The sequence below is a fragment of the Nelumbo lutea genome, chromosome 2 (genome assembly GCF_056320005.1).
Source record: "Nelumbo lutea isolate HS-2025 chromosome 2, American lotus-T2T, whole genome shotgun sequence".
In the NCBI taxonomy this organism is placed as follows: Eukaryota; Viridiplantae; Streptophyta; class Magnoliopsida; order Proteales; family Nelumbonaceae; genus Nelumbo; species Nelumbo lutea.
The window spans coordinates 92,872,350-92,887,153 of NC_142685.1; the positions used below are offsets into that span (position 1 = coordinate 92,872,350).

The window sequence follows — 14,804 nt, forward strand, 5'->3', positions numbered from 1 at the left end:
AAAATGTTTTGAGCATTTCACCAGAGTTGCTTTTATAATCATAACAATGGAAAAATACTTTAGCCCCAAACCTGAAACTGAAACTTTGTGCATTTGAGTTTAAAAAAATAAAATAAAAAAATCCTTATACTTATTCAATACAACCCAAATCTGTTTTTTTCTTATTAGTTCAGGTGGGATTTACCCTGAAGACAATCGACTTCCCTCTTACTTTCCTTTTTAATTATCAATAGAAAGAGATATATTGATTAGTCTATTTGCTTATTTAACTTTGAATTTATTAACATAAGGAGGGGGTTTTGAGCTCCTTTTTCCCAAATGTTTTGGAGTTTCCTTGTTAATTTATGCACCTTTTGATTAACCAACAAAAGGAGAAACTTTCTTCACCTTTTGAAATTTTTTAAAGGTAAAGTTTTAAGGTTTATTACTATTGGGAAATTGGGGTTACTGAAATTTGGAGGAGAAGCTTTGAGACGTGTTTGAAGACACTATCTTTAGAACGTTGTTTTCCCCTACCCAATTTTATTGAATTTGTTATTGGGTTATAGGCAAATTCGTTCCCAAGATACAACAAAGTCTTGGGCGAGAATCTACAATCAACGAAGTTAAAGAGTCTCTAAAGAAACATTTTGTGAGACAGTGGTAGATCGAATTGAGAGAGACAAAAGTGATTTTTGAAAAACTTATGCATGCATTTGTTTGATTCACGCTCCTTAAATAATTTATGAAGAGTCATGGAGCAGAGGAAGGTGCTAATTCAGAAAAAACTCCTTGAATAGTCATAATTTCAAACGTTGTGACTATTAAAAAGGTAATTAATAGTTAATGATTGTTAACTTTGAATAGTGCCACTTGATCACACCTGATCGAATCATGACCATTGAAACATCAACTGTCAGCCTCGCACCAAAAGTTAAAATCACCATTCGCAAGCCATGCAAATGCATACGAAGTGCAAGCAAAGTGTGCCTCATTATGTCGCAAACACGCGGTAGCAACCCTCCATGCTCTCCTCTTTATTTCTAAGGAGTGTAAATAAGCTCATATTAAAAAACTCAAAACAAGTTTTGTAATTTTCCGATGTAGGACAAGTTGCAAACTGGTTTTAGTAAAAGATAAAATTATTTTCCAAGACATGTGTGCAAATGTTTTTTTTTTATGTAATTGATCAACCAAACCCATTGAATTTAATCTCTAATGAGATTAAAATCTAAAAATCCCCCACTTTGATAAATCAATTAAATAGGTCTCTCTCGACCCAAACTACTATGACATAGCTATGCATACAAAAAGTGTTTTATAATTTAAACATTTTATTAGTACAAATATCTTAGAGCCTTGTCAAAATTATTGGTGGTAAGACCTTAAACCAATTACTCTCAAGACAAATCAAAGATACCTATACACATAAAAAATGTTCAATCTCTACAAGATTTTCAAAATTTTGTTCAACACTGCTATGACCATGTGCTTCTTTCTTGGTTTCATGAACAATCCCAAGATTAAACCCAAGCTCTCATGATAAGCGGCATCACTTCTATGTTCACGTAGGTGAAAATCCACTATGTTTTTTGCTACTTGACACATTTCAAAACTTCATTAAGAGTTTAACTCAATCTTCCATCATAACAAATAACATTGTTTATGTTGCGATGGAAATTTTCTTAATATCAGTGCTAACAGTCACATTGGAGTAACTTGTTGTTACCTAGTAAACCTAATACTGATGTTTTCAGTTCATGTCAGATTACCATTACTAGTGACTAAGTAAAGGGTTTTAATCTCATCTCTTTAATTGTTAGTCTTACCAATTCTCTAGGCAAACCTTTAGTAAGAGGACTAATCAAGTTTTAACTTGACCTCACATAAGTTATAGTGATGATTCTATCTTAAATTGGTTTCCTAACAAATTCATATCTTAGACCTATATGTCTAGACTTACCATTATATGTATCACTATAGGCTATCAACAGAGTTGCTTCACTATCATAGTAAATGGAAATTGGAGGCATAGGACTAGTCGAAAGTTTTATATCCAATAATAAATTTATAATCCATTCTAGTTATTTTTTAGTAGCCGCCAAGGCTATGAATTTGGATTCTATGGTCGAGTGAGATATACAAGTTTGCCTTTTAGATGCCCAAGAGATTGCACCCCCAACAAATTTGTCTCTTAGATGCCCAACAGATGTAGACTTGTTATTTCCATTACCGGTAATTCAATTTGCATTAGTGTACCTTCTAATATAGCTAGATAATCACAGTAGAATAAGCCAAGTTTCAAGGTTCTTTTGAAATATCTAATAACTCTCCCAATTGCCTTTTAATGCTCTACACCAGGATTACTTGTAACCCGACTAAGTTTGCTTATTGCAAATGCAATATCAAGTCTAGTACAAAGCATAGTATACTTCAGACTTTCTATTGCACTAGCATATTCAAATTGTGCAATTGCTCTACTAGAATTTTCTATTAGTTTTATACTAGAGTCATATGGTGTGTTATATTCTTTAAATTATAAATACTTAAATTTCTCAAGTATTTTCTTAATATAATATAAATGTCTTAATGCATAACCCCTACATTGCTTTTGAACTTTTATTTTCAAGATGGTGTCTATTTCTCCTAAATCTTTTATCTTAAAGACAGAGGTTAAGTAGTTTTTAGTTTCATTTATTCTAATCATATTAGTACCCACAATAAGTGTGTCATCAATATATAGACATACAATCACACCACAATGTTTAATAAACTTTGAGTAAATGCATCTATCAATACTATTGTGTTTAAAACCAAAATCTAGAAAGCAAGAATCAAATTTTTAATGCCATTGTTTGGTATTTGTTTTAAACTATACAATGATTTAACCAGTTTACAAACTTTCTTCTCATTTTCAAAAAGAACAAATCCCTCTGGTTGTTCCATATAAACTTCTTTATTTAAATCACAATTTAAGAAAGAAGTTTTAACATCCATTTGATGAATAGATAAGTGATAAATGGACAATTATTATATTAAAAAACAAAAAATAGAAAACTACAAAGAGATGGGTCAAACAAACTAAACCCTGGCTTGATAAAGCCAACAATAAACTAGGTCACCACTAAAACTACATCAAGACATAAGCCGATATATGAACACACACAAACACACTCCCATCATACAAATACAATGGACCAAAAAATGAAGATTTTGCTACAATGTCTACTTTTATATTTTATCTCAATAAATAATTTAAAAGTTGGGATGTGTTTGATTGCCGTACAAATCTTGACTAGGTATAAAATTTGTAACCAGTTCAATTTTGCTTTCGCTTGTATATAACTATGATTTGTATTCCTACTCAATATAATACAAATTTATATTTATTGTCTTTCTTGCACTTGACAGTGCAAATTTTGCATCCCAAAAACTAATATAAAATTTACACCACTTTTTTACTATCTTAATTCTTTCTCATATGAAGTGGGGGGCACATCATTTTGCATCCTACCTTATCCCTAGATAGAACCCTCCTATCTCTAGTTTCTTCAAATTAAAATGGAATTCACTTCATTTTGCTTCTCACAAACAAATAAGCTAAAGTCTATCTAATGTAAAAAACAAATCAAATTTACACTCAACCCTTTTGCACTCTCATATATTATTTAAACTAGTGAAAATGAAATTTATACTAAAATCAAACACAAACTTTTTATTTAATGAAATTATTTTTACTATGTTACTTTCTTATTTAATGATAAACATAAATAACTCCTATGTGGCATTACTTATGTTGACTTAATATAATTTAATTCTATTTAACAAAAACCTTCTGCGCCTTGTTTAGGAGAACCCCCATGATGGCCACAACGAATGAGAATGAAGTCTTGTTTATTGCATCAGGGGTAGGAATGAAAATAACTAAAAGTTAGTGGAGAATAAGCACCAAATATGAAACATACAAGGCTGTAAATGCAAATAAACAAATTGAAGGGCAGAGGTGCAAAATGGGTTAGAAAAGGGAGCAACCACAAATTTAAAAATTGGAGAAGGATATGTTAGTAAAAATCAACAGAGAGCGTGCGTTTCATTTTCGGCGATATATAGAATAATGGAAGGCTTCTTCAAACAAACAACGACGACAACAACTGAAAAAGAGCAGAAAAAGCAGCTCAGGTGATCCAATCCAACAGTTAATTTGTTTTCCCTCAATTGTGTAATTTCATCTCTGCCCATTTGGTGAATGCAAAACCCCATTCTTTTTTTTCTTTTTATCTTCAGAAGAAAAACAAAATGGGTACGCTGAGAGTACCAGATGTAGTTCCTTCTCCGACCCAGGACAGTGAGAGACTCAGAAAAGCTTTCCAAGGTAACTCTCTCTCTCTCTCTCTCTCTCTGTGTGTTTCTGTTTGTGACGATGGTGAGATGAGTGCAGGGTGGGGAACGGACGAGAAGGCGATCATATGGGTGTTAGGTCACAGGACTGCCAGCCAACGGAGGAAGATCAGAGACACTTATCAACAACTCTACAACGAGTCTCTCATCGATCGCCTCCAATCAGAGCTCTCCGGCGATTTCCGGGTTCTTTCTCCACCCCATTTTCATTCTATTTTTCCCTCATTCTTCAATTCCGATTCCAAACCAGAAAGAAGTAAATCTTTTCCTCTCGTTCTTATCCGCTGCCTGCCTGCCTGCCTATTTTCCTCTTTTCCATAATTTTTTTCTTTCCACAGTAAAATAACAGACTTCTGGAAGATATATGACAGTATATTATGAGCAAATGTATGGCAATCAATCTAGACCTTCCAATTCCAATCGAACGGGCCATATAATCCAATAATGGTTTGATAATTCTAGCCGTTTAGGTATTGAGTGGACGGTCTGCAGGTACTTGTAAAGCATTGGAATGCAGACATCCAACCGGCTTACCTCTGGTTGCTTTGGTTCAGCTTTGAAACCCACCCGGTTCAGAGACCGGTTTGGTCATGTCAATATCTCCCTGGACCCCCTCTGGTCTGATATCTTTGAGTAGCTTCATTATGACTAACTGCTGTACATTTTATCAATCTGCTTGAATCTAACTAACACCACTCATTTGAAAAATAAGTGATTATTGAATTATTGTTTAAAAACAATTGCTTATTCTAATAAAACACTTAACGAGCCTTCAGTGAAAAAGCACTTATTTTAAATAGGGGTAATATAGGTATTTTCAAAATGATGTAACAGGTCAAGAAATAAACACTTAAAAATAAATCTAAAATTTAGGCTTTTTAAACAAGTGTTTATTCTCAGAAATATAAGCACTTATTTCAGTTTTATTTTCCAGCCCCAAATAAGTGTTTATTGGTGTATTCCCAATCCAAAATAAGTAATTATTCAAATAAATACTTATCTCAAACTTAAAATCTCAACAATCCATCCTAGAACTAGATCCAACGGTGTTGAATTCATGTTGCGAGATTTACAATTAACATTCAAGCTTTTGGTGGGGACAGAAAGCTGTGATACTGTGGACATTGGACCCTCCTGAAAGGGATGCCAACTTGGCTAGGGAAGCTCTGAAGAGCAAGCGGAAGGGCGTTGATCATCTTAAGGTGATCGTAGAGATGGCGTGTGCCGCGTCCCCACATCATCTGATGGCTGTGAGGCAAGCCTACTGTTCCCTCTATGATTGCTCCCTAGAGGAAGACATCACAAGCAACGTGACCCCACCTGTACGAAAGGTAATCCCAATTCACCCAACCAAAACAAAAAAAAATGCACAATATTGGTCCAACCGGCCAGATTTTATGGGTTAACCCTGTCTCAGTGAGGAACCGAGTCAACTCAGTTGACTGGGACTCGCACTCGACTCGGGGAGTCTACCCAAATGGCCAAATCACAGCCAACTTTAACCGCTGGACGAGTTGCAGTACTTTCTAATTTAAGTTTATGTTATGCAGCTTCTTGTGGGCTTAGTAAGCTCCTACAGATATGATAGAGAAGTGGTGGAAGAGATTGTTGCCAAGTCGGAGGCAGGTAAGCTTAGGGATGCCATTGAAAGGAAGCAGCTGGATGATGATGACCTGGTTTGGATACTCAGTACAAGGAATGTGTTTCAACTCAGAGCAACATTTGAGCGTTACAGAGAAACATATGGGAACCCCATCGACGAGGTATGGGTTTCCAAGCCAATTACATGCAGATGTTGAGTTCATAATCATCATCATCATCCAAGTCTTATCCCAATTTTATGGGGTCAGCAACATGAATCCTGTTTAACAATTCTGCTCTGTTTAATGCCATATTCATCATTAAATTATTAGTGCTTAAATCATAGTTTACTGGTACTCCTAGCCCCTTCAACTTGCAATGGATAACTTCTTCCTTATGGGTGTTGTCAAAGGTCTTTTATGCACGTGATCAAACTATCTTAGTCTACTTTCTCTCATTTAATTACCGATTGGAGCTACTCTAATGATTTCATTTCTAGTTTTTCCACTCATCCATTTCAGCATGCACATTTCTGCCATGTTTCTTCATATATAGTGCTAATAGCATTTATTTGCACTGTTTGATTCTCCCTTGATAGCACATTAAGAGGTGTGGTACCGGCAATTTGGAATCCATCTTGCGAATTGTTGTCTGGTGCATTGGTTCGCCGGAGAAACACTTTGCAGAGGTGACTATACATGGCCATATTGAGAGGATTTATTGCCTTCTTATGGATGATTCATTTATGTATGCCTGACCTCTGTTCTGGGTACCATCTTCATTGGTTGGCTAATGCTTTACAGGTTGTGAGAGCTTCCATTGTTGGGTTTGGAACTGACGAAGATTCACTTACCAGAGCCATTGTAACTCGGGCTGAAATTGACATGGTGAAGATCAAAGAAGAGTACTTCAAAGTGAACAAAACTACCCTTGACTATGCAGTCATTGACGACACATCAGGGGACTACAAGGATTTCTTGATAACTCTTCTTGGAGAAAAAATGTAATGCTTAGGCTAAACTTAATGCTGTTTTTTTTTTTTGGCTGGATAAAATTAATGTTATGATGTCAACAACCTTGCTCATCCAATTGTCTGTCTATAATAAAATTAAAAGGGGAATTAGCTTGTGATTTGTGAACCTGGAGAAATTCAGTTAGCATGTGATTCATATTGTTTGTACATAAGGTTTCTTGCTGAATGTACTTTATGACAAGCCCAAGATCATAAATCCCCATGAATGATGATGCATTACTGCTCCATCCTTGATTGACAGTGCTTTAGTTTTACATGGAAACCATTGAACTTGAAACGAGTACAGCACACTGACAAACTTCTTGTAAATCCAACTGATATGATAAAAATTTCAACTGTTTGTTTTACAATCCACTGGTTTTAGTTTTACCTCAAATCCGGTCTCTGGTAAAAAACTGTTGAATTAGTCAACAAACCGTTGACCCGGATGGTTTGACCATTGAACCGTTTGACTCGGAGAACAGTTTGCAGTTTATTAACTTATCAAAAGGGAAGCTCAGATCTGAGATCTCTCAAATCTAAGATCTACTAAGACTCAGAGAGGTGTGAGAGAGTGAGAGAGATCTCACATTTAGAGATCTGGAAAGAAGTTTAGACTTTAGACTCTAGATGACAGATCTGCAAGAGAGAGAGATCTGACTGAGAAATCTTAGAGCTACTCCCATTTTTCACCATCGTTGCTGCTGTTGCCACCATCGTCGTCGCTATCGCTGTCGCTGCCATCGTCGCCGCTGCAGCCTTCAAGCCCTCCTCTTCCTTCTTCTTCTTTTTCTTCTTCTTCTTCTTCTAAACTCTTTCAGCTGAAACTTCTCAAATGCCTCTCATTCCATCTTTATTTTCTCTTTATATTGTGCATCTTACCCTAATATTCCAATCTAATGGGTAAGATGACATATCACTGTTAAAATACTCAAACCATCCACACTATTTGACCCGGATGGTCGAACCGCTGACCCGGAAACCGGTGGCTAAAACGGTTCCATTTCCGGGTTGATTTCTAAAACATTGCCCAAAACTATAGGTTTTTTTATGTTAACAATGTTTAAACTTTAAACTTATCCCCTTCCCTATTTCTAAAAAAAAGTCATTTACTAGATTACCCCCTATAGTTTCACAAATTTACTTAAACCTACCCTATAGTTTGCATTTTACTAAAACACCCTTATAGTTTGCAACCTATTTACTTAAGTGGCATTTGATAAATCTGAAAATTCAGATTTGAAAAGTTAAAAATATATTAAGTGTTTGAAATCTGAAAAGAAGCATAGATGCTTTTCTACCTTTTAAAGAATCTGAATCCATAAATTTGTTTGTGTTGGATCAACCCTTTACCATATGAAATTTACTGATTTTACTATTTTATCCCTAAAACATACTATTTGGAAATGTTGAGTTTAATTTGCATCATCTCATAAAAATAATTTTCAACCTCAAAATAATATTGAAACAATACAAATAGAAAATAATAAATTAATAATTAATAATTAATCATTAATAAATGAAATGATTAAAATTAAAAATAATAATTAATGACTATAAAAATATTAAAATAATTAATAATTTATAATTAATAATTATTATAATTATTAATTATTATTATTTTAATATTATTAATCACCTAATTGTCACTGATGCAAGTTGCAACAACTGTGGCAGTGGCGAGAAGACAAGGGAGGGAGAGAGAGAGAGAGTTGCAAACCCCCATCTTAGACCTCCCTATCTTTCTCTCTTCCTTCTTCGTTCCTCTGTATTAATCACCTTTCATTAAAAGCTCTTTGATTTGCTATCTGAAAATAGTGACATGATATTTAAGTGGAAAATGCTCAAGGACATGAACCCATGAATTTTTATTCCAAAATTACCTATAAACTGAGTGGAAAATGTTAAAAGATATGAGTCCATGATTGTTTATTTCAAAAATATCCATAACACTTTTTTTGTATAAAAAACAAAATTATCCAAATAGAGAAAATAGAATGGTTGTCCATGTTTTAGTAGGAGCAAAAATAGACTTTTTGTTTTTAATTTATTTTGACTAAATTTATTTGAATGGATGTTAGGATTCACACTATCATTTTCCACTTTCATCTAGTGGAAGATCGATTAAGTAAATAGATTGCAAACTAAAGGGGATGTTTTAGTAAAACACAAACCATAGGGCCCAAAAAAACTAAAAAAGGGTGATGCAGTGTAGCTCAACGTACCGATACACCCCTTTTACTGTATTAGGGTCTACTGATACTTTGAACCTTGCTGCCCCCTAATGAGGGGTAGATATTGTCCTTTTAATTACAATTACACTTATTTAGGGAGGACAGAGGTGAGAAAGGCAGCTGCCCATTCTTCCATTCCCTCTTCTACTTTTTCCTTAATTTTCCTGCAGTTTGGATTCAATTTCGAGTATTTCAACTACCATTCACATACCAGCTGATTGCATTTTATACTCCACTACAATTTTCTCATTAAGCATTCACTGAGACTGTTTATACCGTTCACATAATCTTACACATGCAAAGTATGAACACAAATGGACCATTAGATGCCAGAGTTGACCATCAAAGCACATCCATTCATGTTGTTTCAAAGAAAGGAAATCTCCACCAACCCGACTACCATAAACGTTTGCAGAACCAGAGGTTTAGCTGTCATTATGTGAACTATATATTTTTTACACATTATTGTAAAGCTAAATGAAATTTCAAAACCCATCTGATACAGAACAGGATTTTTGAACCAACAAGATTTTTACTGTTCGGCACGTTTAGGCATAGGCAAAGATTATAGTAGTTATGGACACGTCTGGCGCACAGGAGGTTTGATCACTTCTTACGGGCCAATGCTGCAGCAACCCCACCAGCCAAAAGCCCAACAGCTGTTGCAGCAATGCCTATGCCGATTATGCCATCTGCATTTCAACACAAGTCCTAGTTCTCATCCAAGAAATGCTAATAGAAAGATCTAAAAATCAGAAATAAATAGGTATTTGTCATTTACCTTTAGAGATTTGATCCTCAATCACCTTCTTCAGGGTCAGAGCCTGTCTCCAATCTGCTGCAATCTACAAAAACAAGTCCATCTAGTACATTCAAGACTTTTATAAACAACATAAAAGTAAAGTTTCTGCAGATTTTAAAAGGAAAACTCTAACAATGAGATGTAAAATGTTATTGTACAGGAAGTTCTTGTTCTGAAATAAACCAACTAATGAATTGGTTATAAAAAGCCAACTAGAACCTCAGAAGATTAATTGCTGAAATTGTGAACTGCAACTAGTAAAGAATACTAACAGCAGATAGAAAACAAGAAAAAGTGAGGTAATAGTTGGAAGATTGAAGAGAATGAAAGAAATGAATGCTTCTAAAATGAGCTTAGGAGTATTATTATTTAATCAAGATGGACCTTTTTAATAGTGAGTTCCTTCCCCCTTGGAGAGCTATTGTCTGGGTAGACAAGATCTCTCTAGTCAATGATTACACACATCTTACGTGAAGGCAATTCTGTGGTCGACTCTCTTGCAAACTTTGCATGTGATCACCCAGGCAACACCTTCAGTTCACTTTCGGAGCTACTGGACTCTCTCTAGATCCAGCTTCTTTGAGGATGCACTTTCTTCCTCGTCTTCATTATGACTAGGTTCCTATTCTTCTATTTGTTTTAGGATGTACCAGACACGTAAATTATAAGCCGATCATCCTCCTGTATAGATTCTTAGAGGGGTATGGTATTTATGTCTCCCCATCATAGGCTATTTCTTTATTATATTTAATAAAATTGCAGTGGCCACCCCTCCACCACGAGTAAATTTAGGGGCTTAAAATATGAATTTAGGAGTACCATGCTACATTTCGCATTAACTTTGTCAAATGTCCAGGTGGATGCTATTTGCCTGATGCTGGGGGATGTGATGGGGAGATTTTTTTTTTTTTTGATCAATAACAAAGTCACATTATATTAAATAAGAAATAATTACAGCACTTTACATTGCCGAAGTATCTGCAAAATCAATAAAAATGACCTAACTCTCCCCAAAACATTTGATCCCTTCCCACCCTCTACATTGCCAAAGTATCTGCAAATGCATTCGCTGTTCTCTTCACCCACTGAAATCGGATTTCCAACCCCCTAGTTAGTCATTTAATCTCCCTCCTCTCATTAGCAAATTTCCAAAGTCCACTATCCTTCTGTAACCAGCTTAAAACCAGCTCTGGATCCCCTCCAACAACTTTTGTATATTCAGTTCCTTGGTCTTCCTTAAACCTTCTAGTACAACATAAACCTTAGCTCTAAGAGAGTCCCGAACCCTGATGAGACCTGAATACATTGCAATCACCTTCCCATTCTCATCTCTAAAAACACCTCCTGCACCTGAAGGACCTGGATTGCCCTCACTATTTCCATTAAAATTTAACTATAAAACCAAAGCCCAGTGGTGACCAGACAGGACAGGCAGATGAATGAGCAGTAGAGTTTGCCACTTCCATCAAGTTGTTCAGCAACATACCCGTAGAGACATCATCAAACAGGTCCAAGGATTTTAACCAATGCACCACACTAACTGTTATTACTTCAATAATACCTTCTTTGTTTCTTTCTCTTTCAGAAAATGTCCTTGATCCAAAAAGACATTTTCCAATTTTGTGAGTAGGTGAACAAGGGAGTCACACTCAATATCACTCAGGCCTCTTCTAAAATCAAAATCCTAGTTCAAGTGTTCAACCCATTTTCCGAAAATAGGCCAAATTTAGAAATAGGTTGAACCTTGTAATTGGATAGAAAGTAGAGAGTAGGGAATTGTAGTTTGAGTGGTTGGTTCGCAATCCAAAGATCCTTCAAAAATAAGACTTCCCACAGCCCACATCAAACTGGGTGAAAGTGAGAATGTTTGGTAGTACCTCTACTACTGCTTTACAAGGATGTTTTGATGAAGTGTAAGGTGCTAGTTTTGGTCCCAGCCATTTTCCACCACACCATGAATGGTTCCAATGTACCAATCTTTGTTGTTTCTTCTGCTCTCAACCATGAATTGCTTTCCCTCTATCTTATTCCTCTGTCCCTATTTTTTCACTAAGAAAATCAGGCCATCTACAAATCCTTTGAGCCATTTTAGAACCACCAAGTCCAAGATTAGCGTTGCTTGTTTATCTTCTCTAACTTTCAGATTCGTTCCCCCTTTAGATTTTGAATCCTCCAGTAGTATCCTTTTCTTTTTTTCTTTTTGACAAGTATAGTAGTCTTTTCTTCTCCACCTTGAATTCTTTTCTCCAACTTTCTGTTGGAATGAAGTTCTCCATCTCTCTCTAACAGCTCTAAAGTTCTTGCATTTGTGCCTAAGAACATGAAGCCATTGAAAACAATAGTCTCAAGGGTCCAAGGGTGTTCTCCATCTCTCTCTAACAGCTCTAAAGTTCTTGCATTTGTGCCTAAGAACATGAAGCCATTGAACACAATAGTCCCAAGGGTCCAAGGATGTTCTCCATCTCTCTCTAACAGCTCTAAAGTTCTTGCATTTGTGCCCAAGAACATGAAGCCATTGAACACAATAATCCCAAGGATCCAAGGGTGTTCTAAGGCAAAAATTATTTGGAGTTGTATTCCTTTTGTTGTCTGTTGGGAGGTCTGCAAGAGAGAAACAAGAGGATTTTTTAGGAGAAGATGAAAAGTACAGAAGAAGTTGGCCCCAGGGTGGGCTTATGGGCTTTCCGAGCCTAATGACTAATGACTTTGGGCCCATGACATCATATAATGAAAATTTAATCATTTAAAATTTTAAATAAATAATATGTAAATGTAATACATAAAAAAAAATTACACAAGCCAAAGTTAAATTGGGCTTGGCTAGGCTTTAAAATAAAGCCCAAGCCCGGCCCTGAATTTTCCAGGCTTGGTGCACACAAAAATTTGGGCCCAAGCCCGGAAATTTGTGGGCTGGGCTGGGCCAGGCAAAGAATGATCAACCCTAGTTGGGGTGGTAATCAGTTCATTGATTGTTGGTTGGGTGGTGGTTCTTCCAGATTTTGAAGGCTTAAAGAAAGAAGACTTTGGAGCTGACTTCTGGCACACTTTGAATGACTAATCAGGAGGTTTTGTTTTCCTGGTTTAAGTATTCTGAAGTTGTTTATGAGACCTTTGCTTGCTTTCTTGAAATTACTTGATGGGATGACTCAAAATTCTTGATGTGTACAGACTTTTATAGAATCCAACCACCTTCTCTGAGATTTCATCCCAAGATTCCACCACCTCTTTCCCATTTGTATTCTTAAGATCAAATTCCTCCTCCTACATAGACATGAAAGAAAAAGGTATTTTTGTCACCTGCTTTTAGCCAAGTCATTCTCAACTTTTGCCTCCAACTATCCTACTCCCTATGGATTAATCTCTCCAATTCGGCTTCTAATTAACTTCTCCATAGAGAAAATTCCTTCCTCCCCCAATCTGTCCAACTGAACCATTTTTTCAAGGACCCCTTCCTACTCTCCATATTGCTAAACACTTCTTTATTCCACCCCTTTACTTCCTCCTTCAATAATTGCAGTTTTATAATCAACCTGAATCCTGTTGAACCTTCTACTTGCGAACAACCCCATTTCTCTCCCACTCAATCTAGAAAATTTGGAGGTCAAGCCACATGTTTTTAAATTTAAATGGTTTTGGCCCATCCCCCACCACAAACTTTCTTAGGATGATTGGCTTGTAGTCTGACAAGAAGAAAGGTCTTCTTGAACCATCTCCCCAACATGTTCATCCCATTCTCCTGAATACAGAAATTGTCAAGCCTTCTAAATATAGGTGGCCATTGCCGATTTGTCCAAGGTGAATCTACTACCACTTAGTGGAGGATCAATTAGGCCACTTCTCCTAATGAACTCACCAAACCTTCTCATCCCCAAGCTTTCTCCTCCCTCTTCCCCCGTTACATTGAAATCCCCTGGTCCCCCCTAGACACTGAGGACCCTCCCATTCCTACCTCAGCCCCTCTAATTCAACCCAAAACTCCACCCTTTCTCGTTCATTTGGCCCACACATGTTTGTAAACCCCTACCTCCACTGCCCATCCAATTTGGAAGCAAATCAAAATTGAAAACACTTCTCTCTTCTGCCCAATCTTTTTGAGGACCCTTGGATCCTAGATGACCACCAAACTACTCGAAAGACCGTCTACATTCACCTTCACCCAGTTCCTATTATTAGTGCCCCAAATTTAATTCTTCAATCTTATGTCAAATGTTTCCATCTTTGTCTCTTGCAACATCACTACATCTAGGTTATGTTTTCTCACCACATTACTCAGAAAAACTCTTCTTCCTTCTCTCAAACCCATAACATTCCATTATATCAATTCAATTTTTCAGCTTCAGCCTCCTACATCCCTCCCATTTTTTCAAGAGTAAAATGAAAATTTATTAAATTAAAAGATTGATACAACCCAATAGATGACAAGAGGGCACCAAACTTGCAAAACAAAACAGCTAAGATCTAAACATCACAGGCCGATACAAAACTGGGACAAAATACAACAATCTCTTCACCTATCTTCCTAAATACCCCTGAATCCCAGGATATGATTAGCCCCTTAAAAACCCTACAGCATCCAACTCCATCCATTCCCCTCCGCTCCTTCCCCATATCTCCTTCAGGACGACGTTGCATAATTCCAACTCTCTTGCAACAGAACTACCACAGGACAGTAACTCCTCATCAAATTTCTCACTATACCCTCCCACTATTCTCCCTTAAACCCCTCAAAAATCCATCTTACCACACTCACCCTTCCTCCCCTCTTCCTGCACTTCCTAATACAATTTGACCTCTGCCC

The 14,804-nt window shown here is 36.4% G+C and overlaps 2 protein-coding genes across 2 annotated transcripts in view; one reads left to right on the forward strand and one right to left on the reverse strand.

Annotated features, from left to right (window-relative positions):
* Nucleotides 1-4,026: 4,026 nt before the first annotated feature.
* On the forward strand, nucleotides 4,027-7,089 carry LOC148871986 (annexin D3-like). Its single transcript, XM_088971114.1, has 7 exons — nucleotides 4,027-4,158; nucleotides 4,264-4,351; nucleotides 4,418-4,563; nucleotides 5,481-5,708; nucleotides 5,928-6,140; nucleotides 6,557-6,646; nucleotides 6,762-7,089. The coding sequence occupies exons 2-7, from the start codon at nucleotides 4,276-4,278 to the stop codon at nucleotides 6,963-6,965; spliced, it is 957 nt and encodes a 318-aa protein (XP_088827240.1). The 5' UTR covers nucleotides 4,027-4,158; nucleotides 4,264-4,275; the 3' UTR covers nucleotides 6,966-7,089.
* Nucleotides 7,090-9,422: 2,333 nt separating this feature from the next.
* Nucleotides 9,423-14,804, reverse strand: part of LOC148871987 (mitochondrial fission 1 protein A-like) — a 34,381-nt gene continuing 28,999 nt past the window's right edge. The window contains exons 4-5 of the mRNA XM_088971115.1: nucleotides 9,986-10,049; nucleotides 9,423-9,896 (exon numbers count right to left, since the gene is read on the reverse strand). Coding sequence (XP_088827241.1) covers nucleotides 9,811-9,896; nucleotides 9,986-10,049 — 150 coding nt within the window. The 3' untranslated portion in view covers nucleotides 9,423-9,810. The remainder of the gene's footprint in view (nucleotides 9,897-9,985; nucleotides 10,050-14,804) is intronic.

Excerpts from the sequence above, each read along its gene's own strand:
- LOC148871986 (XM_088971114.1), top strand. The coding sequence starts at position 4,276 with ATGGGTACGCTGAGAGTACCAGATGTAGTTCCTTCTCCGACCCAGGAC. Across the intron at positions 4,352-4,417 it reads ACTCAGAAAAGCTTTCCAAG|GGTGGGGAACGGACGAGAAG; the intron begins GTAACTCTCTCT and ends AGATGAGTGCAG. Across the intron at positions 4,564-5,480 it reads AGCTCTCCGGCGATTTCCGG|AAAGCTGTGATACTGTGGAC; the intron begins GTTCTTTCTCCA and ends TGGTGGGGACAG.